The sequence below is a fragment of the Halictus rubicundus genome, chromosome 16 (genome assembly GCF_050948215.1).
Source record: "Halictus rubicundus isolate RS-2024b chromosome 16, iyHalRubi1_principal, whole genome shotgun sequence".
Classification (NCBI taxonomy): Eukaryota; Metazoa; Arthropoda; class Insecta; order Hymenoptera; family Halictidae; genus Halictus; species Halictus rubicundus.
The window spans coordinates 7316148-7339005 of NC_135164.1; the positions used below are offsets into that span (position 1 = coordinate 7316148).

At 31.6% G+C, this 22858-nt stretch overlaps 5 protein-coding genes across 13 annotated transcripts; 4 read left to right on the forward strand and 1 right to left on the reverse strand.

Annotated features, from left to right (window-relative positions):
• Nucleotides 1-223: 223 nt before the first annotated feature.
• Eif3e (eukaryotic translation initiation factor 3 subunit E) lies at nt 224-3750 on the forward strand. 2 transcript variants are annotated; one of them, XM_076802041.1, is made up of 9 exons: nt 224-416; nt 480-596; nt 739-900; nt 1410-1532; nt 1611-1843; nt 1927-2044; nt 2139-2350; nt 2436-2703; nt 3135-3750. In XM_076802041.1, exons 1-8 carry the CDS (start codon nt 327-329, stop codon nt 2692-2694), a joined length of 1314 nt encoding a protein of 437 aa, XP_076658156.1. In that variant the 5' UTR covers nt 224-326; the 3' UTR covers nt 2695-2703; nt 3135-3750. The 2 variants fall into 2 exon arrangements, with proteins under 2 accessions (XP_076658156.1, XP_076658155.1); XM_076802040.1 differs by having other exon boundaries at nt 2436-2673.
• A 79-nt stretch (nt 3751-3829) lies between these two features.
• Armi (probable RNA helicase armitage) lies at nt 3830-9074 on the reverse strand. 3 transcript variants are annotated; one of them, XM_076802039.1, is made up of 8 exons: nt 8936-9074; nt 8008-8859; nt 7013-7895; nt 6192-6530; nt 5695-6113; nt 4587-5156; nt 4257-4502; nt 3830-4177 (listed from the first exon to the last, which is right to left on the reverse strand). In XM_076802039.1, the coding sequence occupies exons 2-8, from the start codon at nt 8827-8829 to the stop codon at nt 3830-3832; spliced, it is 3627 nt and encodes a 1208-aa protein (XP_076658154.1). In that variant the 5' UTR covers nt 8830-8859; nt 8936-9074. The 3 variants fall into 3 exon arrangements, with proteins under 3 accessions (XP_076658154.1, XP_076658153.1, XP_076658152.1); XM_076802038.1 differs by having other exon boundaries at nt 6180-6530; XM_076802037.1 differs by having other exon boundaries at nt 5695-6530.
• A 966-nt stretch (nt 9075-10040) lies between these two features.
• On the forward strand, nt 10041-14713 carry LOC143362343 (TOM1-like protein 2). 4 transcript variants are annotated; one of them, XM_076802399.1, is made up of 9 exons: nt 10041-10370; nt 10618-10787; nt 11076-11357; nt 11438-11710; nt 11784-12081; nt 12150-12270; nt 12348-12477; nt 12950-13000; nt 13189-14713. In XM_076802399.1, exons 1-9 carry the CDS (start codon nt 10322-10324, stop codon nt 13384-13386), a joined length of 1572 nt encoding a protein of 523 aa, XP_076658514.1. In that variant the 5' UTR covers nt 10041-10321; the 3' UTR covers nt 13387-14713. The 4 variants fall into 4 exon arrangements, with proteins under 4 accessions (XP_076658514.1, XP_076658516.1, XP_076658515.1 ...); XM_076802401.1 differs by having other exon boundaries at nt 12348-12378; XM_076802400.1 differs by lacking the exon at nt 12950-13000.
• Nucleotides 14714-15820: 1107 nt separating this feature from the next.
• On the forward strand, nt 15821-18578 carry LOC143362005 (MAPK regulated corepressor interacting protein 2). The gene is made up of 7 exons (XM_076801774.1): nt 15821-16141; nt 16331-16700; nt 16795-16879; nt 17139-17257; nt 17480-17548; nt 17731-17784; nt 17961-18578. The coding sequence occupies exons 2-7, from the start codon at nt 16649-16651 to the stop codon at nt 18029-18031; spliced, it is 450 nt and encodes a 149-aa protein (XP_076657889.1). The 5' UTR covers nt 15821-16141; nt 16331-16648; the 3' UTR covers nt 18032-18578.
• A 1008-nt stretch (nt 18579-19586) lies between these two features.
• On the forward strand, nt 19587-22464 carry LOC143362053 (triokinase/FMN cyclase-like). 3 transcript variants are annotated; one of them, XM_076801862.1, is made up of 11 exons: nt 19587-19796; nt 19897-20166; nt 20243-20402; nt 20495-20761; nt 20863-20997; nt 21082-21323; nt 21390-21431; nt 21503-21703; nt 21768-21890; nt 21950-22186; nt 22337-22464. In XM_076801862.1, the coding sequence occupies exons 2-11, from the start codon at nt 20047-20049 to the stop codon at nt 22436-22438; spliced, it is 1629 nt and encodes a 542-aa protein (XP_076657977.1). In that variant the 5' UTR covers nt 19587-19796; nt 19897-20046; the 3' UTR covers nt 22439-22464. The 3 variants fall into 3 exon arrangements, with proteins under 3 accessions (XP_076657977.1, XP_076657976.1, XP_076657975.1); XM_076801861.1 differs by having other exon boundaries at nt 19876-20166; nt 20863-21323; XM_076801860.1 differs by having other exon boundaries at nt 20863-21323.
• The last annotated feature ends 394 nt before the right edge of the window (nt 22465-22858 follow it).

The window sequence follows — 22858 nt, forward strand, 5'->3', positions numbered from 1 at the left end:
AAGTTCATATGTTGAACGCTGATACGTTGATATTGACACTTCGACCAATAGCAAAATTATGTATACCCAATAACCAATCGGACCACGTGCTTTCCAGTTGCCTTTTCTCCAACGAAGAAGAGGACATGTTAGCCCTCTAGTGGTAACTTGTAAAGCATACGTGTAAATTGTCCCATCTACCAACCTACCTACCAGTTTTAATAGTAATTTTCTCTTCAATCTATTCTATACTTTGTGACGCTAACTTGGAGCGTGGTCACAGTCCCTTTTAACTGAGATACGTTGCGGTTAGGATTGTTATCGGTGGATTTTCTTCGAACATCGAAATGGCCAAATTCGATCTGACATCACGTATAGGTCAATACCTTGATCGGCATTTAGTGTTTCCCCTGTTAGAGTTTTTATCAGCGAAACAGGTATAATAAACAAAACAATCATTTAGCCATATGCGTTTTTGTGGTTACAATTGTACTTTTCAGATATACGATGAGGACGAGCTGCTTCAAGCGAAGCTTGATATACTCAGCAAGACGAACATGATAGATTATACTATTGACATCAGAAAACAACTTTATCCTAACTTGGAAGTACCAGAGGTACGAATAATTGTAACGAATAGGTTTCAGAAAGAGATCTCATAGTTGGTTTAAGATTTATCTTTTAAAATTTGATTAACTAATTGCATGTTTTATTGGTAAGCATTTGTATATTGCACAATTACTATAATTTTGGTTGTAGGAGTTAAAAGCACGCCGACAAGAGGTTCTTCAAGAACTTAGTATTTTACAAAACAATGTATCAGTTGTCGTTGCACTTATGAATAACGAGGAAGTTATGAAGAAGATGGAAAATATGAGAGACTCCAAAGCATTAAACAATTATTTGACTCAAGAATCTGATGTAAGTAAACATTGAAATTAAACCATTAAATGTTTATTGATCCTTTTAATACCAACGGGCTAATCTGTTAGAGCTAAGTGCCTATGCAAAACTGTCACAGGCTAACTTAATATGTAAATATTAGGGACAGATCAAGACAGGTTGGGTTCTCGAAAATGTTGAGTTTTCCAAGAATATTCGAGAACTCTAATATGCTCGGGAATCCCAAATATTCTTAAGAATAATCCTGCATATGTTCAGCAATCTCAAAATTATTGAAAACCTGTCTCAATCCCGAATACACTTTTTGACCCATCCCAATTCGACATTTTTGGATTCTTTTACATTCCTAGTAAATATCAAATTGGCCCTGGCAATTTTTGCATATAACACCTATTTAGAGCTGGCAGAAAATGGGTTAATGATATCAGTTACTAATTATATGCTAGAAGTTACAGTATTATTTTACAAAAACGATACTAAGTAATAAAAGCGTAGATAATTTTTATTGATTTATTACATGTCAATAGTTTCGAGTGGAAATGATGGATAGTTTTGTGAAGTTAGCAAAATATCGTTACGAATGTGGCAACTATTCTGTGTCAACATCATATTTATATTTCTATATGCTCATAATGCCACCAACAGATAAGGTATGATTACAACAAGTCTAATGCATATACAATCATGTAAAAAAATTAATGATCTATTTTAGTGTTGTTAATTTCCAGAATTATTTGAATGTTCTTTGGGGCAAATTGGCATCAGAAATTTTGGTACAAAACTGGGAAACTGCATTGGAAGATGTGAACAAGCTGAGGGAGTATATCGATAGTAATGTTATAGGAAATTCCCTGCAAATATTGCAACAGCGTACATGGCTTATTCATTGGAGTTTATTTGTATTTTTCAATCATGTGAAAGGTAGAGATTTGATTATTGAAATGTTTCTGTATAGACCACAGTAAGTATATATTCCTTCTGTTGATATATTAACTAATATATTAAGTATAGTAAGAAAAATTCAACTTTACATTAAAATTTTAGTTACCTGAATGCTATTCAAACAATGTGTCCTCACATATTGCGATATTTAGCAGCAGCTGTTATCGTCAATCGTTCTAGGCGCTCTATACTAAAAGATCTTGTAAAAGTAATACAACAGGTATAGAAAATTTTACTAATTTTTGTAGTATTTACTTGTTTTTGTGTAACGTATTATCATCATCATCATGTAACTTGTTTCATCTTATTCATAGGAATCTTATACATACCGTGACCCAATTACAGAGTTTTTAGAACATCTGTATGTCAATTTTGATTTTGACGGAGCAAGGCAAAAATTGCAAGAATGTCAAACAGTTGTGTTTAATGACTTTTTCTTGATTGCATTATTAGGCGAATTTGTAGAGAATGCTCGTCTAATGATCTTTGAGACATTCTGCCGTATTCATCAGTGTATCAGTATTGGGTACGGTAACATAATTTTTTATGTGTATTGTAAATAAGGAAGGCAAACATTTTCAATATCTTTACAACACATTTCTGCGTTATAGAATGTTAGCAGAGAAACTGAATATGAAAGCAGATGTAGCAGAATGTTGGATCGTTAATTTAATACGCAACGCAAGATTAGATGCCAAAATAGACAGTAAATTAGGCCATGTTGTGATGGGTGGACAGCCTGCATCACCATATCAACAATTAGTTGAGAAAATTGAGACACTGAGTGTGCGAAGCGAAGCGTTAGAAAACTTGATTGAACGCAAACTAAAGGCTAAAAATCAAGACCCCGTAAGTATAGTGTGGAACTAACTAAATAAGGTCAGTATCATTCACAATCATTTTTCACACAATCATATTTTCCCTTGTTTGAGTTTCTTAATTAATTTAAAATGATTCTCTTCATTAAAAAATCACGTTTTAATTTAATTCGCATTAAACAACTTTAATTGTATGTTGCTTAATCATTTTGCATTCACTTTCTTATTTAATTGTTACATATTTATTCATTTCACTCTCGTGTCATAAAAATAAAAGGAGAATCGTATTATATTAATATTGTTAGTTTTATTTCAAAGTCAACTTTTAAGGTAACGATTATACTTTCATTGAATGGTATATACTCAATTTATAGGATATTATCCATTCATTGAGTAACTCTGAATAAATTATACACAAAAAATGTTGTAATTCCGCATATTTTGAAATATTTTGTTTGTATGTATGTTATAGAAATCTGATTTTTTTTACAGTACCAAAATTGGAATCTGGATTTGTGACAACGCGACACGATATCCATGGTTACTGTTAAAAAAAGCATTTGAATTGTCATCAAATGTAAGCAGAACATCAACATTGAAGGCGTTCCATGTGGACTTGGAACAAAACTACACAAAAATATATTCGTGAAGTAATATATTTTTATTCACAAAATTATACTGAAAACCGGAACTATATGAATAAAAATATATTTCCATGAATATCTTATGCATATATATATATGTGTGTACATTGCGATACAAATACTATTTCTAGTAACATATATATATATATATATTGCATATTTAATTTCACTTATGCAAACAAAGAGAATTAAATATCTTGTCACAAACAATTTATACACTCTCAACGTTGACTATTTTTTAATAGATGTTCTAAACAGAACCTATTTATTCTTTGATTAAGAAATTCTGAAAATAACATAACTCCAAAAATTTCGTAGAAAACTTTATTACACATTTTATACAAAACATTTTAGTCGGTATATTTGAGAATAAACTGCTTTTAAAAGTACATTTTTAGTGTTTTGTAGAACAAAAAAATGAGAAATAGTATTATGAGATGAATAATTTTGTATATGAAATGTCATACCAAAAAAAAACTGCAATTTTTTATTTTTGATATGTGTGAAAAGACATAGATCTTTTTATTATATTGCTATGAATCGTTAGTCTATTTGTTGTGTGTCTTCAGAAAACACAAAACTGCATCCAGTATAAGAGTCCTGATTGATACAATATGTTAACACATTTCTCCAGTATGGATCTTGAGATAAAAGTCTCGGATTTCCCAGAATTATTACCAAAGCACGAGCACGCGTAATTGCGACATTAAGTCTTCGGGGACAAGCAACAAATCCAAGCGAGTGTCTAATATCATCGTTTACAAAGTTGCTAGAAGACCGTACAGCTGAAATAATGATAACGTTACGTTCTTGACCTTGAAATCCTTCGACACTACTAATTTTTGGTAACTTCACATCTAATTGCATGAGTAAATCACGAACTTCGAGAACCTAGATGAAAAGATTCGAATAAATAAGATACGAAATAATTTACATTTATTTTCGAAATTATCAAATTTAAATTATCAACCTGTTTTTGGTAAGGAGTTATAATTCCAATATCATTTGGCGAAAGACCACATTTGTATAGTTTCAGTAGGTAAAGATACACTTGCGTAGCTTCTTCAGGATTGTACCAACTAGGACTGTCATTGTCCCTACAGTTCTTTCCATTTATGCCATGAAAAACTATAGCTGGTGGCGAACCTTCCCTTTCTGGTAATTCAGTAGATAATTCATGTAAAAGCTTAGCTTCTTTACTTCTTTTGGGAGATACCTACATACATTGTTTGATTAGACCTCCATCAAGGAACTTATAAAGTATAAGTTTAACGATAAGTATTCCTGTATCTATACATACCTGCGATACTAATTCAGAATCATAAAACATGGAACTCGATAACTCCACAATTTCTGGTAAACTTCGATAATTAATAACTAACTTTGTGACGAGACGAGGGTCATAATGAGTTTGAAAACCGTTAGGGTCTCTTTGATATGGGAAATGTCGTAATAATCTGACTAAAAATGATTCATCCAAACCAAAACTCTTAGCTATTCTACTTTGTACAACTGGACCAAGTTGCAATGGATCGCCCGCAAGCACTACTTGCCCATGATCGGAATGTGTAAAATTCAGTGGAATCATGATTTCTGGTTCTGTTGCCTGGCCAGCTTCGTCGATTAGCACATGCGTAAAATGTCCATGAGGAAAGCCTATGTTATGCAATATTCCTAATGCGATACATGTACCAATGGTAATTCTATGTCGTCCAAGTGTGTGTACATTACAATTTAATTTTGGGCCCACTCCTTTATCTTTTACACTTTCATGTGTTCTCTCAACTCCTAATTCTGCAGTAGCACAGTATGACAATAACTTTTCAGGTATAGAATCATTACCCAAACAGTGATGAGCTATAAGTCGTACCTATTAAACAGACAGACTATAAGTTGTACCGTTATATTGTAGAAAGAATGTAGTATCTTCTTTTTTATTATTTTTAAGGATGTATTTTAATCCAAAAGTTTAAAGAAAATCTACTTTCTTCGAATAATTGACAAAAAATGCTACTACCAGAATATCCCCTTCACGAAATGAAACCAAATTTAATCTCTACAATTTTACTATAACATACAGGGTGTTCAAGCTATTACTAGACAGCGTTTTCAAGCAAAATAACGCAATCATGTGCATTAATATCTCAGACAACATTAGAAGCTACCAAGAATGTAATTAATAGAGTCGAAATATGTATGCATGCACAAGGAAGTCATATTGAACATTTACTGCAGCCTCGTCAATAAAGTATACTTGTAAACGTATTGGTACGAAATATTCAAAATATTTCTTCCATTTCTGATGTTGTACGACCTTGACGGTCATTGTATCGTATACGAATACGAACAACGTTGGCTAGTAATAGCGTGAACATCTTGTATAATACTTATAATTATATGAGAAATACCATGTCACCAGGATTAAGAGTTCCACTATCTAACAGTCTTTCAGCTATCAGATTGGCTGAACTATTAGACGGCGTTGCAATTAACAGTCGGCTGCTTGGTATTGTTGATAGTATCTGTAAAATTGCTTCACAAAGTGTAATAGTTTTTCCAGTACCGGGAGGTCCAAATATTACGTAAGGTAATGGCCGTGCATGCCCTTTCAATATGTTCCTCACAGCTTCTTTCTGATAGTAATTCAAGTTTTTGTTGAACCAAATTAATTTTCGTTTTCTCACTTGCGAGATGTACGGTTCCAATTCAGTACTCTCGGGAGGGACCAGTTCTATACTTGTTTCATTTCTTGTTACGTTCGTTCCAATAGATTGGCGATTATCTTTTGTTGTTACAGCAGAGTTGATTGCAGGTTCTGCGTTTCCTTCTGTCGATTTAACATTAAATAATCTTTCTACAACTGACATTCTTTTAGATGATTTTGATGTATTACCAGATTTATTACTCATGGATGTATTGGTACTGGTACAAGAAGATTCCGATGATACAGAATCAGTCCGCCGATGAGTCACCGATTTTGGAGCTGTATCATTTAATAAATCAATTTCTTCAAGGTTCAATTGAGAGTCTTTTCCAATTACACGTGTTGGAAATAAAAAGTTTGAACCCAAACGGTTAGTAGCTACATTAATAGCATTATGACAACGTTGCAGACCAGTTTTAGAGCATTTAAACATCACTTGACAATCTTCGCAGTTATATTGTTCATGAAATCTCTGATTAAATTTCAAAAAAATCTCCGAGCTTGTAACTTTATGAATGAATCCTTCATACTTCTTTGATCCTATTTTAAACATTAAATTTTCATCAGATTCATTATACAAATTCACACTGGTTATGAAATGATTTTTTCAAACTACTAGTTCTTATGTGTATTCATTATTCATGTACACTCATCATTGCCAGTGGTATTCTAGATAGACGAATAGATAAGTTTTATATTTATAAAATTGAATATCCAGTATAATAGAATAAAAAATAGAAAAATAGAATAAAAAATATGCAAAGACTATGTCTTGCTTATACATAGAGGTGTGCGAGAACTTGAAAATGTCGGGTTGGAGCTGGAACTGGAGTTGGAATCGAAACTGGTTCTTGAATATTCAGGATTCTTGAGCATATTAGGGTCCTCGAATATATTGGTATTCTCGAATATTCTCAGGAATCCCGAAATTTTCAAAAACTCAACTCGTCTCGACCTGCCCCAACCATCGAGTCCTAGCACACCTCCACTCATACATAACGAATTAGTAGTTACAAGCATACCTTGAGAACTATCCCATTTAAAGGATACTATAGCTCTGTCACCGATAATAAGCGACGGACGTTTCTCAGCAAGACCAGGCACTTCCATTACCAAATATTCCCCACAGGGTCTTAATATTACACTTTCGATGCTGTATCTTTGTATTTCTATTTCTTGAGCAATTTCTTCCAAGTACAGTAAAGCATGAAATCGATCTTTGTATGATTGAAAGGTGAGTCTTTCTAATAGAACAGGTACAGCACTTCCTACATCGTCTGCAGTTTCGGTTTGCGATTTTCCTTCATTTATACATTGTAATATTAAATCCCAATAACGTTTAGGGACTTTGAATATTGTATTACGTACTTTAATGAATGGTGGTGGTTTACATGGGCGAATGCCTGGAATATACGTTGATTCGCTCGATTCATTTGAATCTGGTATATGTCTATTGCTTGGTTTATTACTACTAGTCTCGGAGCATATCTTCTTTTCTACATTTTTCGGATTAACTGTTATACGAAACACTCTTCCAATTTCAAAATCTTTAAAACTAAAGATAAATAGTTCTTCGCTTGTACCAACAAATTTTGCTTTACACTTAAATATACAGGTTAAAGTAGTCGAAGGATTTAATACTGAAGTTGTATCGAGTTTTCTTGGCTGCATTAATTCTAGTTGAGACTGAGCTTTCTTTATCATGAAACAACCCTTTTTTAATACATGAGGAACGTCGCTTGTGTTCTCTATTGTAATAGTTACATTCTTCTCTTCTAACACGTTTAAATCAATATTTAAATTACTAGTGACTACTATGCCATATTTATTTTTCACAAGTTCATTTAAATTTTCCTTTGTTACAGGTGTATTGCATAATGTTGGTAGGATATATTTTTTTGAAACCTGAAAAGTAGATTTTCTCTTTATCATAGTAGGTACTATAAGTACTTTTGATATGTTCGTAGTCCAAAGCTTTTGCAAGCTTGTTAAAACAAATATACATTTTCCAACTTACCTGAACTATTGGAACAACAGTTAATGACCGCCATGTATAAAATCCTTGGTCACTTTCAATGCTATCATGAACTACTTTGTCACCAACACAAGGAATATAACCTGAATCGCATATCCTTTTGTTAAATACAATATCTTTGTCAATAACACCAATTTCTTTAATAGAGTCATAGCTGGATACAGTTCCTATGTCAAACTTTGATCGTAAGGGTTGTATTCTTTTTATCTTTAAGATTTCTTCATTCGAATCAAAGCTATTACTATCAGTTTCTACATCTGCTTCAATCTGTAACCAATCTCCAATTACAGGAATAAATTCTGACTGGACGTCATTCAAATTAACACGAATCTCATTAGGTTCAACAATTAACTGTCGGTTCTTGCATTCAACTACTTTGCCAATCTTACATTTACTGAGTGTTTGTGTTTCAGTAAGCTCTGTTTGAGATTCTGCAACCGCATCATCCCATGAATCATCTACTACATAAATAATTTTCTTTATTTTATACTCATTTTCAGAACCTTGTTTCAAGGTCGAGTAATAAACCTTATCACCTACTTCTAAATTATTTACTGTAGAGATAGATTCTCTATCGCATACATAGAAGTTATCGACCATAACATAATCAGTTGCAATGAAAGTAATCTTTCCAGTTTTATAACTACCATCATTCTCATTAAAATATTCCTCTTTTTTTGTATCTTTCTTGTAGGCATTTTCAATATGAGCTACAACATTGTTAATTTCGTCCACATCGTTATTTTTAATGGTTAATTTATGTTCTACAATGTATTTTGCGAAGGTATATATTAATGAAAACATGTTTAATTTCTATTATTTCTATCCATATACCTGCAAACATTATTGTAATTAAAACTTTACACTTAAAGATCAATTCAAAAACCAAAACATGATTGTTTATACGTACCGATCAATTGGCTGATACCTCCACTCTGTTGCTTTAATATAATCTAGTTCTTTTCTCAATGACTGAACTCGTTTCAGGTGTAACTCTCGAAGCAAACGTTTCTGTTGCTTTTGTTCCTGTAATTCACATTTCATCTGATTTATGATTTTTGATGTTTGATTTCCATTGGAGGTTAGTTCTGAGTCTTGAGATTCGGACGTTCTCTGTCCTGGTGAATGCCCCAAAGTACCAGACGACAAAGCAGAAGAATTCATAATTTTACAAACAATTAGTTAAAATTACTTTGTAGAACATACAAGAGTGTTTAAACGAACGTGCTTTTTCAAGCTGCATCGTTAGTTTATGTATCTACATATGTATTGATATGTATCGTTATATCACGTTATATTCTGTTATTTTCTGTTGTGTGTGCGTGTGCGTGAGTGTTTGTAAATCAATCATTAAATATCGCAGCCTAAGAAAGGGCTCTCGTTTTCATCGTTTCGCCATTTCGCCGCTAGGGAAATTTTCTATCATTAGAGAAGGGTAGATAATCATCTTTTTGAATGGAACAGATCCCACATCATCTTTTTGCATGGAACGCGCACAAAGCAGTTTCAGATGAATAATAATCTCGCACGAAGCATTGGTTGAAGCTAGTTCTGATCCATGCCACAGATTTAATAATACAGAAGTGGGTTCTGTTCCCTGCTAAAATTGATGTTGGTTCTGTTCCATGCAAAAAGATGATGTGGGATCTGTTCTATGCTAAAAAGGCGATATCACAAAAGTGGGAATGCCGAAACCTCGAGCATGAGCACTCTCATTCATATCCTCTATGTAAATACATAAGTACATGGTAAGTACATACACAGGTACACATCTAAGTATGTAAGTATGACACATTGAGTTGTATATTTATATATATACATAAAATGTAAATTGTACAGAATTTCAATTCCTATTTTATTCTTTCAATTTCTTACATCGAAAACTATCTGAAATACTATTAATTTAATACATTTGTTTTTCACGGTATATTAAATTTAAGAATGTCTAATTATATTTAGATTTTTAAGCTTACTAAGAAATTTGAATTAAAATCTACACTTTTGTCCACTTACAGAGCTAAACTTGTGTTCTCCAGTAACTACGTTTTAGAAAAAGCTATAACCAATCATAATACAATATATGAAAAACTGTATGTGATTGGTTGTGTTTTTGACACTTTGACGTCTGTCTGTATCGTAGTATGGGTCATATGATACTGTCATTCAGCGGAACAAGAAATTTGTAAATTATTATCAAATATTGTTCCTGTTAAAAGTTGTTACGTGCCTTATATATGCACAAGTGAGTCAAAGTTACGTTATTGAATATTAAAGCAGTTTCATATATCGCGCAACAATGTCGTTTTTTGTCAGTCCATTTTCAACACCAGTAGGTCAGAAGATAGGTAAGTTTCTTATTTACCTTTGTTAAGCATATTATATTAAGCAATTAGATATACGTAAGAAATTAGTTTACAAGTTCCATGCAAATAAATCTTTTTGGTAGTATATCAATATGCTTCAATGTTTGTACTTTATGAACTTGTTCTAATTTACATATATGTTCATCATGGATCAAAATTTGTAAAATGTTTTGCATGAAGGAAAGGAAATAATTAATTCTGCATATAATAGTTGCGTGTTTTATTACAGAGCAAGCTACAGATGGTAGTTTGCCAAGCGAGAATTGGACTCTTAACATGGAAATTTGTGATATTATTAATGAAACAGAGGATGGGCCAAGAGATGCAATTAAAGCAATTAAGCGTAGACTGAATCAATCTGCAGGAAAAAATTATACTATATTCATGTATACTCTTACCGTTAGTATTTAAATATGTGGTAATATATCTATATTTTAAACACGATAGGAATAATATGTTGAAATTACTTTGTACTATTAAATAATTTGAAATGTATCTATTTTTTTTTTTGTTTAGTTAATAATTTACTCTTGAAAATATTTGAGAAAGATCTTATTTGTTCATATGTATTTGTACACAATACAATGTTCTGAACATTGTTTTTTAATTGTACTTTGTTAATTTGTTATGTATAATCGTTGTAATAACAATACATCAATTTTGATAAACCAATATTGATGAATCTAGGTATTGGAAACATGTGTAAAAAATTGTGGGAAACGTTTTCATTCTCTTGCTTGTTCGCGAGACTTTGTACAAGAACTGGTCCAATTAATTGGACCAAAGAACGAGCCACCAACAGCGGTGCAAGAGAAAGTTTTGAGTTTGATTCAAACATGGGCAGAAACTTTCCGTCATCAGCCGCATACGCAAGGAGTTGTAAGAGTATACCAAGAATTGAAAGTAAGAGGCATACAGTTTCCAATGACAGATTTGGATGCTCTAGCTCCCATTATTACACCAGAGAGAGTAAGATAGTCATAATACTAAAAAATTTCTAATCAAATGAAATGCAATGTATTATCTTTTGTATGTAATTGTTATTATAGAGTGTACCTGAATCAAATGAACAGAGCAATGTTAGCGTTCCCACGATCGAACCGCAGTCTGTATCTTCTTCAACGACACAAGTTCAACAATCTCAAGTTCAACCATCACTACAAGTAACTCAGTTAAATGAACATCAGTTGGCTAAATTACAAAGTGAACTTGACTTTGTACAAGAAAACATGCGTGTTCTATCAGAAATGTTGGCATATTTTACAAGTTCAGATCAGAGTAATAACCAACAACCGGATGCTGCAGATCTAGAGCTATTAACTGTATGTAGACTTTTTAATTTTATGATCTATCATGGATTTTCACGAGCTCCATCGGTATAATTTTGTGTTCCAGGAACTACATTCAACATGTAAATTGATGCAAGAACGAGTTGTTGACTTAATTGGAAAGTTAGCGCACGATGAAATGACAGCAGAATTATTACGCATTAACGACGAATTAAATAATCTGTTTTTACGTTATTTGCGATACACAAAAAATGTTGCGGTGGCTGCTAGAACCATTTTAGCGCAAACAATTGGCCACCCACCGAATGGTGATTCTACCACAGCATCTAAGAAACAAGAAGGTGATTCGCTTATAGATTTATCTGATGAAACTGACACTTTGGAGAAGCAGATAACAGGAATGGGTAGGTATTAGATATTTGTACTGAATAGAAGAGGTACAATAACAATTTTGTTTTACATTTAATTCTAGGTATATCTGAAAGTAGCGATAAACCGAAAACTGAACGTAAGGAACGAAAAGAAGGTGACAATGACGAATTTGATATGTTTGCACAGTCCCGCAACGCAACATACGAAACAACAAAAAACAGGTTTCTAATATTAATGTCATTTCTTCGAATTTTTCAAGAATTTCACACAATATATTATTAATTTGTATTTATTCTAGTGGTAGCAAGTATGAGGACAATTTGGAGCAGGTGAGCGGAGGAAGCCTCAATACAGCGATCCTCAATCGCAATAATCCTAAATATCCTCAGCAGAATGCTTCTACAGTTGCTTCTACCACTGCTACTTCTGTGCGTAAACCCTATCCTTACTACATTCATTATTGCAAAGCATTTAGCTAATACATGTATATTATATTCTGTATTTATTCAGAAAGAGTAAGTTTACTAGAAGCACTAAAGGTGCTCTTATAAATTTTTATTAATCTTTTTTATTGTTGAAATGTTATTATGCACATCTAAAACACTCGGTTATAAATTTGTACAATGAGCTTTAAAATTATCTGTCCTAAGAAAAGGTAAGAGTATTATAATTTATTGACTTTTATAATAAAGCGAGGCATCATGTTCTTTTCAATCCAATAAACCCAAAGATGCTTTCTTTTGATGCATAGCTTTTTAGAGCATGAAAAGTTTAACTTTATTTCTTACGTTTCCTTATGCTTCATTTTTGCCTACATATATACGTATATTTACTTGGTTCTCTTGTATTTTGTTTAATGTGTTCGTGTTTATTTTGTGTTCTCTTTGTTTTGATATTTAGCTGAATCGGGAGTCTGAATTTAATGAAATGGCAGCCTGGTTAGACCACACGGTGAGTTATGTGTAGTGCGAACGTTCTTTTTTGTAAATCATACTGTAATCGTTCAAAATTATGTAATACCGCTACACTGCTTTGGAATATTTTTTAAGGAATACCTTCAACTGCTCTGTGCAGTAAATTACAATGTGTACATATATGTTATAATTTAAAAAATTATACTTATTTTTTTCTTTTTTTAGCCAGGAGCGCATGACGACCAAGAATCGTTAACGTCCTCCGAATTTGAGCGGTTTTTGGCAGAACGAGCTGCTGCCGCTGAAGCTTTACCAACATTCACTACAACTACCACCACTACGAGCAGTACTACTAATTCCGGCAATTCAAACATTCAGCGTCAAATCAATAAAGATCAGGATAAATCTTTATTTGCTCTTTAAATACTGCTTTAACGCTTACGTTTCTTACTCGGAAGGTAGACATTAATTTTGAAATGGTTCAGTCATCGGAGATCTCTCTCTGATAAATTAATATTTCTAACATCTTCGGTATTTTCAAATCCTTGACAATTTAAGTTCGGAATAAAAAGGAAATATTAAAGAAAAGAAACGCTATCCGCTTGTATGTACTTAAAAACGTAATTGACACTATGCGACCGTAAATTAGCATTTCTTTATGGTGTAAAAATTTCATAATAATGAGTAACTTATTTTACATTTAAAAATTATTGTTGCGTATAAACGTTATACGAGTATATAATATGAACATAGACTAATTTATATTATCTGTATATATGAAATAGAACACATTGTATCCAAAATAACATTTATGTCGCAATGTGTTGTATCTCATGCCTTGAAATGTCACATGAAAACTAATAATTAATTGCATTGCATTTGCAATTGCATTTTTCCGATCTGCAAATTCGAATGCGGACGGATGAATATTTCTTTAATCGAGCTATAGACGAAAGTATTTTTCTATGTTAAATTGAACTGTGTCCCTATTATTTTATATTATGTATAAATATGCTATGTATTTACTAATGTAGTAATTTTTATTTTCATAAGAGTATTATTGTCATAGAGTAATATAAATTTATTATTGCTAGTATTGTTACAATCATGTGTACTGCTATTGCAAGTAATTATATGTTCTGAAGCTATACTATAGGAATAATATTGACACCAAGTAATTCTTATGTTTGTGATTTTAAAAGTACAGTTTCATTTCAACGAAATATTCAACATGATATATATAGAATCAAGATTATTTACGCAATTTCATGAATGTGATAATAAAAAAGAAAAAAGAATGCAAAATAATAAGTAGAAGATTATCTTCGAATATTTGAATTTATAAAATTACAAATTGAATTGTATCATTTTTAACAGTGAATACTTTATTTTAAAATGAAATAGTAAAATATTTTTGCTAATAATGTATTATTTTGAAGAAATAGCGACGAACACCGTAACTTTAAGTGCACTGAGTTTTATTATTGTAGAATGTACATAAGCTTACACTTTTTTCATATTTATCATACAGCAGATACGTATGTAAATGATCAAAACCGATAACAACAAAAACTTCGTGACATATGTAAACTGAATTGACGAGTCATATGCAGGCAGTGTTTCATAACTGCATACTCGCTTTACCGTGTCTCTCGATTTAATCTCGCTGTAGACTACTATCTCTGCTCGTGTTTTCTGTTTATTGTATCGAGTAATCAAGAATACACAATAAAGCAGGATATTCATGCAAGATGAATCTTATTACTTTACAGATGGTTGAGAATGTCGTCTGTTTCGTCAGCATATTTAAATTTTGTATTGTATAACGATTTTTTTCCATTTATCTGTACACAAGCGAAATGTGATTAATTTGCATTTCGAGGAACTTTGTTGAAAGAAATTCGTTATTTGTAACATTATTTTTTAATTTATAGTACATACGTTCCAAAATATTCATAAATATGGCCTTTACTTTCGAAAAATTCCAATTTCGAACCTGCTTGTATGTATATAGATTTGAATGTTAAAATCAAACAATTTGCTTTGAATTTTGCACCAAAATTTGTCTCTAAATTCCTATCCATATGATTGTGCATTAGAATCGATATTTGAGTGTAAAATTTCATGACAAGTTGAAGCCAGAGAACAAATGAGAGTGCTCACGCCCGGGATTTTAGTGTCCCCGGTATATTGTTGCCCCTAGTCTAATTTTTAGTCTGGACCAGAACCTGCATCATGTTTTTAGTCTGGACCAGAACCTGCATCATCATAAAGTCCGGCAAAATCTGCAAACAGCGCCATTCCTCGTAGTTGCGAAATGCCCAAGCTTGTAGCCGATTAGTTTTCTGGATTCCTTCGCTGGGTGGCGCCACGTACAACTTCCGGCAAAATCTGCAAACAGCGCCATTACCTCGTAGTGGCGAAACGCTCAAGCTTTGAGCCGATTCGTGTTCAGGATTCCACCGCCAGGTGGCACTAAAAAACCGGTTACTCGGTCGGTAACGTTTGGCTAACAGTTTGAGCGTTTTGCCGCTACGGTGTAGTGGCGCTATTTTCAGATTTTCAGGAGCAGATGATTCCTGCCGCTTATTACACTACCACTTATGGGAATATCGGCAAGAATCATTTGTTCTGTTTTTTAGGTGTTGGATATTAACAGAGAGGAAATGAGAATGATGATGATAATGATAATGATGATGCATAGTGCATAGTATAAGAATGTAGGAATAGATATTATGATAATGGGGATTCTCTTTGCCTTTGATAAAAATGTTTATATTATTAATTTCAATAATGATTATACAATTTACTATGTAAGAATATATATGTATAATATTGCTACTGTATGCAATAGGTGAGAGAACAATAAAACCGTGATTCTACGTTACAATAATAGATGAAAATTGAAAGCGAAAATGTTGTGATGTCGTTATTACTTCTTAGTTATTAACAACTAACGTTCACCAATAGTGTTACATGAATCAGTCTGCGCTACTACCGCAGACTAACCTAACTCGTGCGCGCCACTATCGGCGGATCAAAAAAATTTTTCTCTTTAAACACCGAAAAGAACAAAGCCGATTTCGTAATTATCTTGTCTTTAATTATATCGTTTTATGTATGTTATCATGGAGAATGATGCTTTGAATTTTCTCTCACCTGTTATCGAATGCTCTATGTACGTAATATAAAAAGACAATATATATATATATATATATAATAGTATCTACAGTTAATGTTTGAATGATTCTGTAACAATTAAAAATATTAATTTATAATTACATATGTTCACACAAAGTATTTATAGTTTTCAGATGTTTGCAAGGCGATAGTAATACTTGCATTAAAATTTTTCAAATTGTTTCAGGGACATGAATATGCACAGTATTTATATGTACATATGTACATATATGTATCAATGTATGCATATGCAGCTATGTAATACACTTACGCATATGTTCATACAAACATGTTAACATGAGCGATACCACGAGCTAAGGTCACGTGGTTCATCCATCGTGTATTTCACGCTGATCATTTCAACCCGTGCGGTTGATCCATTCGTTGCTGTTTGGAATTTTGTGTAAATTACTTGATTCGAAAATAAGAATTTAAGATAATTTTCGGATGATTTGGTATCGCAATTCAGGTAGACATTTCTTATTGTGCTCTTCTCACGTGGAACATGTATACTGTATCAAAAGGACCTAGCAAAATTGTCGCCAAGACACGAAGAGGTACGAATATAACGATTATCATTACATTTTGTGTATATAATAGAATATAGAAACGGTCATGACATTAGCTCCGTTGAACGTCATAATTTTTCAGGAATCAGTCAGAATCTCGAGAGATTGGAAACTTTACGTGATTTAACGCGTAAAGCAGATCCTGATGATAACCACGAGACCACCCGGTAAGTAGTGCCCTAACCCATCTTAACCCTACTTCGTTACTTTTCTCCCTCTCTTGTTGTACTTTAAGCATTACGCAATTCATAATTCTTCATCGAAAACAATCATGTTTAATCTCTATGTTAGAAATTTTATAAAATCGAAATTACAGTAGATAAACTGTCATATATGAATGTGTACTTCAGAAAAGTTTATATAATACACGGCTTGGAATATTTCTTACTGTAAATCTATAAAACTAAATCAATGTTGATTTTACAGCCATGTACCAAAGCCAGTCTTCCATATGAATGGAAAATCTAAACTCAATTCGCATAGGCACCAAATGCAGGAAGTTATCACACCACAACATGAGGAACTTATTAAATTTGTTTACGAATGTAGGTTGCAGAAATCTAATGTTATACTCTATTACCATGTAATGTATACAACATTTTACAAAGCTATTTTAAAGCTGTCCAAATGTAAATGCAAATAACATATATTCTGTACATATACATATACACACATGTGCACATACATACATACAGCATACCTTGCATAACATATAATATTATGTGTTTATGTGGAATGTGTATTACATCCATAATTTATTTTTTCAGCATGGAATCAAGTAAATACAAGGCAAAGAAGTGAATCTTCCGATGCTTCCGACTGTTCAGAGCCCTCCTGTAAGTTATGTTAAATGTTATATCTCACAAAAAAAAATGTTAACTGATGTGTCCTCATCAATATTTATAAATGTATTGAAAAATATTGTAACCTTGTGTTTATATAACTAGTTTGAAAGTATCATGAATTTTATTTAAAAATTTATCAAGTGTTAATGATTTTATATGAATTTATATTCCAGGTCCAAACTCTATAGTGTATTATAATGATGGAGAACCAAATGATAGTCTTCAAGGTGAGTTTTAGTTGTTTGTTCTAAATAGATGTCTGTAAAATATATTGTGATACAATATTTATGCTTAAAAAAATTGTACACTTAATTTATTTATGTAATTTACGTATTATTAGGTTATAGCATTTTTTTCTTGTTTATGAAATTCACGAAATTTTCATTTAATTATGATATTTCAGATTTTAAACCATTCGATTTGGAATCTTGGTGGGGCAAGCGATTATTTAACAACATTACAAAATCGCTCTGAGAGAAAGAGAAGTTGATAGAACTTACGAAGATAAATTTTGAAGTAGTACAGAATGGTGAACAGTGCTGAGAAGATTAGTCTATTTCTAATTGTAAATGCAAGTTACGGCTCACTGAATTATTGCATAGTGTTGAACTGGAAGTGTAAAGATGAACTTGGTTCGCTAACCATGGAATTGCAATTGGTGAATCAACAGTCTCATATACATACATAGTGCATTCGTTATATACATAAATGAATTTATACACTTTTTTATTACACTATAAACGAAATTTTTTTCATACAAGTTCAAATTTAGTCATTGAAAATTTTCTACAAAATAATATATATATATACATATGCATGTACTAAACATTCGCATTTCAATTAATTTACATCGATCAAATAAGTATTTTCATTATTAGCAGATTGCAAAGTACACAGTGCAACAATGCATAAACATTTTTTAAATGTTGCTTCATATTTCTAAGACTGTCTCAATTTTAAAAAGTGTAAACGTGTACAGAACTTTAAGGATGAAAATAATGTGAAACTCAAATTAAAGAAATTTAACGAAATACAATATGAGACCGACGATTTCGTTATTAAAAACATTCATAGGTTTTTAAAATAATGAAGTTGAAAATATATCTCCTAAATGCATACCAAATAGGGTTAAGTACAGACAGTAATCCCTGATGGTATGAATGCAGTGTGGAAAAAATGGATTTTTAACCATAGAATGATGTACATATTACATACATTGTTTGTGTGAATGCATAACACATTGCTGATATTGTTATGACAATTGTATCTAAATGCTTTTATGTAAGCAGTTGTTTAGTATAACTTTGTAGACTGATAATGTTTAAGATTGTCAAACGATTGCCAGGCAGACATCCTTTACAAAGTAAAGTTTGTCCCTAATGTATTTGTGAACTTTACTCTCAAAACTTTCATTTCACACTGATTCGAATTAATCTCTTCTAGGTTTAGTGATCGTTTTTTAGTTTCAATTTCCACTTCACAGATTAATTATATAAGAGCTTAGTGTGAAATATAATTTTGAAAAGCAGAGTTTGCAAAAGTAGTCAAAATGTAGTGCAATATTTGGCCATTCAAGGCTGAATTATGCAGTTATAAATAAATACAAGTTTATATATATATATATCTATATCTATATATGTATATATATATATATATATATATATATATATATATATAAATAAATTACAATTTCTTCTTAATCTTTTCAATCTCTTTACCTCTGTTCATTTAAGACAGGCTCCACTACAGAAAAATCTTTAGTAATTTAATTACCTATTTTTTTGTTCAGTCACAATCACAACAATTTTGATACATAGTAAATACAAATTTTGAAGTATAATAAATGGTTTGTTTGTGTTAATTGTTTATTATTATATCTTGTTAAAACGAACTATTTTGATAATGTAGTTAGTTATTTTTGAAAAATCAAATTAATTGATGTAGAGAGGAAATTTCTGATGCAAGCAGTCGGTCTTGTACGACATCACATATACACATTTTACATATGTATACGACATCCGCATTTGTAGTGTATCACATGACTTTTTAAATGGAGTTTAGAATATAATATAATATAACCTGTATGTATTACTGGATATATGTATATATGTGTATAACTTGATAAAATGAAAAGATAACGTTTAAAAAAATCATAAACAAACATACATGATATCAAAACATTAGAGTTTTGACACATCAGAAAATAAAGATTTCATCATCTTTAAAAACATCTAAAAAGGTTTATTTTTTTAATATAATTGAACAAATCAGTAATTTATTTTTATTTGTGTCAATACAGTAGTCAAACTTTTTAAAAGCTATTTTATTTTTTAATACAGACTTATACCTTGAATAACCTTCTTGAGATATACAAGCACATTTTATTATGTGCTTTCAAAGAAATTCTTAATATCTGAAAAATATTTTAATATTGCACAGTTTTTTTACTGTGAATATATCTTCGTGATTGTGCACAGTTTACAAAAAAAATGTCTGAGCTTTTAATAGATAATAGTCTTTTGGGTATAGCGGCTGTACACAATGGTTTAATCACATTACAAGATTGTCAGGCAGTTTTACGTAGAGACTATACAAACATGATAGGGAAGGTAAATGCATTGTTATACGTACAAAAGTGTTTTTACATAGAAATTAATAATGATGTGTATCTTAATATGTACATAGGTCAAGTTAATATCTGGTGGTAGAGGAGGATGCGAATTACCATGTGCAGAATTTGTGGGTCCTGGTATGTTAACAGCTGCAGTTTTAGGACATAAAACTGCACCTCCAAAAAATAATATTTTGAGAGTTATAGAAGAAATTGGATTAGACGAGTCTTCTGGTACAGAAATTTATTATTTATGATATATGAATTAAGCTTTAGAAATTGAATGTTAATTATAATTTTCAAAAATTTTAAATACTTGTTTACAGGGATATTGTTAATTATACCCAATTATGCTGCATATCCTATAAATTTTACATGGGCAAAGTTGCGTGCAATTGAAAAAGGATATAATGTTAAAATGGTTTTGGTAACCATGAATTTTGAACTTGCTACAGAGGAACAATGTTTTTTGGCTACACAGTTTTTGTATAAAATAGCTGGTGCTATGTCAGAAGAAGGGAAACATATAGATGAGATATATTCCTTTTGTAATCACCTTGTAAACAGCAAGAAACTCCAAATTTTGAAAACAGGTATTTAGATTTTGACAAAATTGAATAATGTTAGACTACAGTATTTATAGAATATGAAGAAAGATTCATATAGAAACTATATGTGACATGAATGTTTTCAGATTTAACCGAATACACATTTGAACCTTTTGTAAGTTCATTAATTTCAGTGTTTCAAGATAAATGTAAGGAAAGTCTGCGTAACACAAACAAATATTTTATTAACCAGGAGATTGCAATTTTAATAAACAATTATGGTATTAGGAAACATTTTAATATTTACAAGTTGCAATCATTTACTGATATAAATCAAAATTTCGAGCTATTTCTTCATCTTTTAGGGTCAACACACTTGGGAATCTATACTTTTATTTTAGACGTTTTGAAGCAAATAGAAATGTGTGGTTTACAAGCAAAAAGAATATATATAAAACCATTGTTAAAAATCTCTGATACTAAATGTTTTGACATTTGTGTTTTAAATTTGTCACTTATGCCTGTCTTAATTAAATATTTGGACTTTCCAACATCTGCACCTGCTTGGCCAAGAATACTAACTTCAGATATATTGGGAATAACAGATGTAATACACCAGACTATCTCATAAATTATTATAATATTATAGTAATTATATTGTATTGATTTCTAGCATGGTAAAATAACTTTATGTACACCAGGAAAATATTGTAAGGTAATAGAATCTTACCATAGTTACCGAGTATTATTATTTTGAAACAATACATAAATGGAATTTTAGCGTAGGATAGCCCGAAAAATACAAATTTGCAAGGACCATCAATGTGTCATGAAACTGGTAAAAAATTTATGTCGATTATATTAACTGCATGCGAAGCAGTAATAGCATGCACAAACCAACTGAACAAATTGGACCAAGAATATGGGAAAGGAGATTATGGTACAAATCTTACAAATGGAGCTCAAGCTCTAAAAGAAGCCATCCAGGTAATGCATTATAACGTGTGAAATAAAAACTAATAAAGCTCTATTAATAAAATCAATTTTCTAGGAAAATAAAATATTGAGTATAAATCCATGCGTTGCATTCATGCAAATTAGTCATATCATTGAAAGAACAATAGATGATATACAAGGAGGACTTTATTCTTTATTTTTTCATAATATTGCCAAGGTAAGATATACAATATCGTCGTTTTATGAACAATTTTTTTAAAAGTTTGATATTTATAGGCTTTTTCAACATATGAGACTAACAAACAAATTACCGCTAACATGTGGTTGGATGCATTAGCCACTGCAAATGAGGCAATAAAAGAACTTGATGTACCTAGTATAAGTGACCATATTTTTGTAGCTGTTTTAACTGCGATACAATTAAGTTTGACAAAAGCATTGAACGAAAATGTAGACCCCATTGCTGCTTTTGGTGCAGCCGTCAAAGCTGCTGAATATTTTACTGTAGACACCGTATGTACACATATATAATCTTTTAACGTAAAAACATACAAAATACAGTATGTTATTTGTATCAACTTGCTTAACATATCTTTTAATTCATGTATGAAAATAACATTTCGGATTTGATAATTCAACAAAATTGTATAAAATATGTTACAGAAATTTAAATCTCCTTGTCCTGATGCACACGCAGTAGGCATATGGATGCGAGCTGCATGCGAAGCTGCCAAATTAAAATTAATAAATTATAATGTGAAATAAAAAGATTTTGCATTTTGTACTGTAACCATGTTCACTGTTACGTCACTCAGATTTCAGTGACAGAATTATTTGTTCTGACTTAAAAAATTCCTTTTCACTACTTGTCAGTGGTATCTCCTGTTCATAAAGACAAACCATGGAAGGAAAAGGAGCCGACTTCTTCAAAACATAGGAAGAATGGAGAATTTATTTATCAAATTTCTTTTCTATACTTATATTCCGTAATTATCATGCGACATAGTGGAATAGGCCTACAGGGGATACCACTAACAAAAGAAAACTCATTAACAATAATGCCTTATCAGTATTGTGAAAAACCTACTGACACGAGTGTCGCCCTAATGCGCCATGCGTAGTTCATACAGTATGCGCCTGAGGCAGGGATGAGATATGGACCGCGTTTCATCGCGCATACGCGCC

Excerpts from the sequence above, each read along its gene's own strand:
- Eif3e (XM_076802040.1), top strand. The coding sequence starts at position 327 with ATGGCCAAATTCGATCTGACATCACGTATAGGTCAATACCTTGATCGG. Across the intron at positions 1,533-1,610 it reads TAATGCCACCAACAGATAAG|AATTATTTGAATGTTCTTTG; the intron begins GTATGATTACAA and ends GTTAATTTCCAG. Across the intron at positions 2,351-2,435 it reads CATCAGTGTATCAGTATTGG|AATGTTAGCAGAGAAACTGA; the intron begins GTACGGTAACAT and ends TCTGCGTTATAG.
- Armi (XM_076802037.1), bottom strand. The coding sequence starts at position 8,829 with ATGTTTTCATTAATATATACCTTCGCAAAATACATTGTAGAACATAAA. Across the intron at positions 6,531-7,012 it reads TAAATGGGATAGTTCTCAAG|GATCAAAGAAGTATGAAGGA; the intron begins GTATGCTTGTAA and ends TGTTTAAAATAG. Across the intron at positions 5,157-5,694 it reads CTCTTAATCCTGGTGACATG|GTACGACTTATAGCTCATCA; the intron begins GTATTTCTCATA and ends TCTGTTTAATAG.
- LOC143362343 (XM_076802399.1), top strand. The coding sequence starts at position 10,322 with ATGTCGTTTTTTGTCAGTCCATTTTCAACACCAGTAGGTCAGAAGATA. Across the intron at positions 10,788-11,075 it reads TATTCATGTATACTCTTACC|GTATTGGAAACATGTGTAAA; the intron begins GTTAGTATTTAA and ends TGATGAATCTAG. Across the intron at positions 11,711-11,783 it reads CAGATCTAGAGCTATTAACT|GAACTACATTCAACATGTAA; the intron begins GTATGTAGACTT and ends TTTGTGTTCCAG.
- LOC143362005 (XM_076801774.1), top strand. The coding sequence starts at position 16,649 with ATGTATACTGTATCAAAAGGACCTAGCAAAATTGTCGCCAAGACACGA. Across the intron at positions 16,880-17,138 it reads GATAACCACGAGACCACCCG|CCATGTACCAAAGCCAGTCT; the intron begins GTAAGTAGTGCC and ends TTGATTTTACAG. Across the intron at positions 17,258-17,479 it reads TATTAAATTTGTTTACGAAT|CATGGAATCAAGTAAATACA; the intron begins GTAGGTTGCAGA and ends TTATTTTTTCAG.
- LOC143362053 (XM_076801861.1), top strand. The coding sequence starts at position 20,047 with ATGTCTGAGCTTTTAATAGATAATAGTCTTTTGGGTATAGCGGCTGTA. Across the intron at positions 21,432-21,502 it reads CACCAGGAAAATATTGTAAG|GATAGCCCGAAAAATACAAA; the intron begins GTAATAGAATCT and ends ATTTTAGCGTAG. Across the intron at positions 21,891-21,949 it reads TTTTTCATAATATTGCCAAG|GCTTTTTCAACATATGAGAC; the intron begins GTAAGATATACA and ends TGATATTTATAG.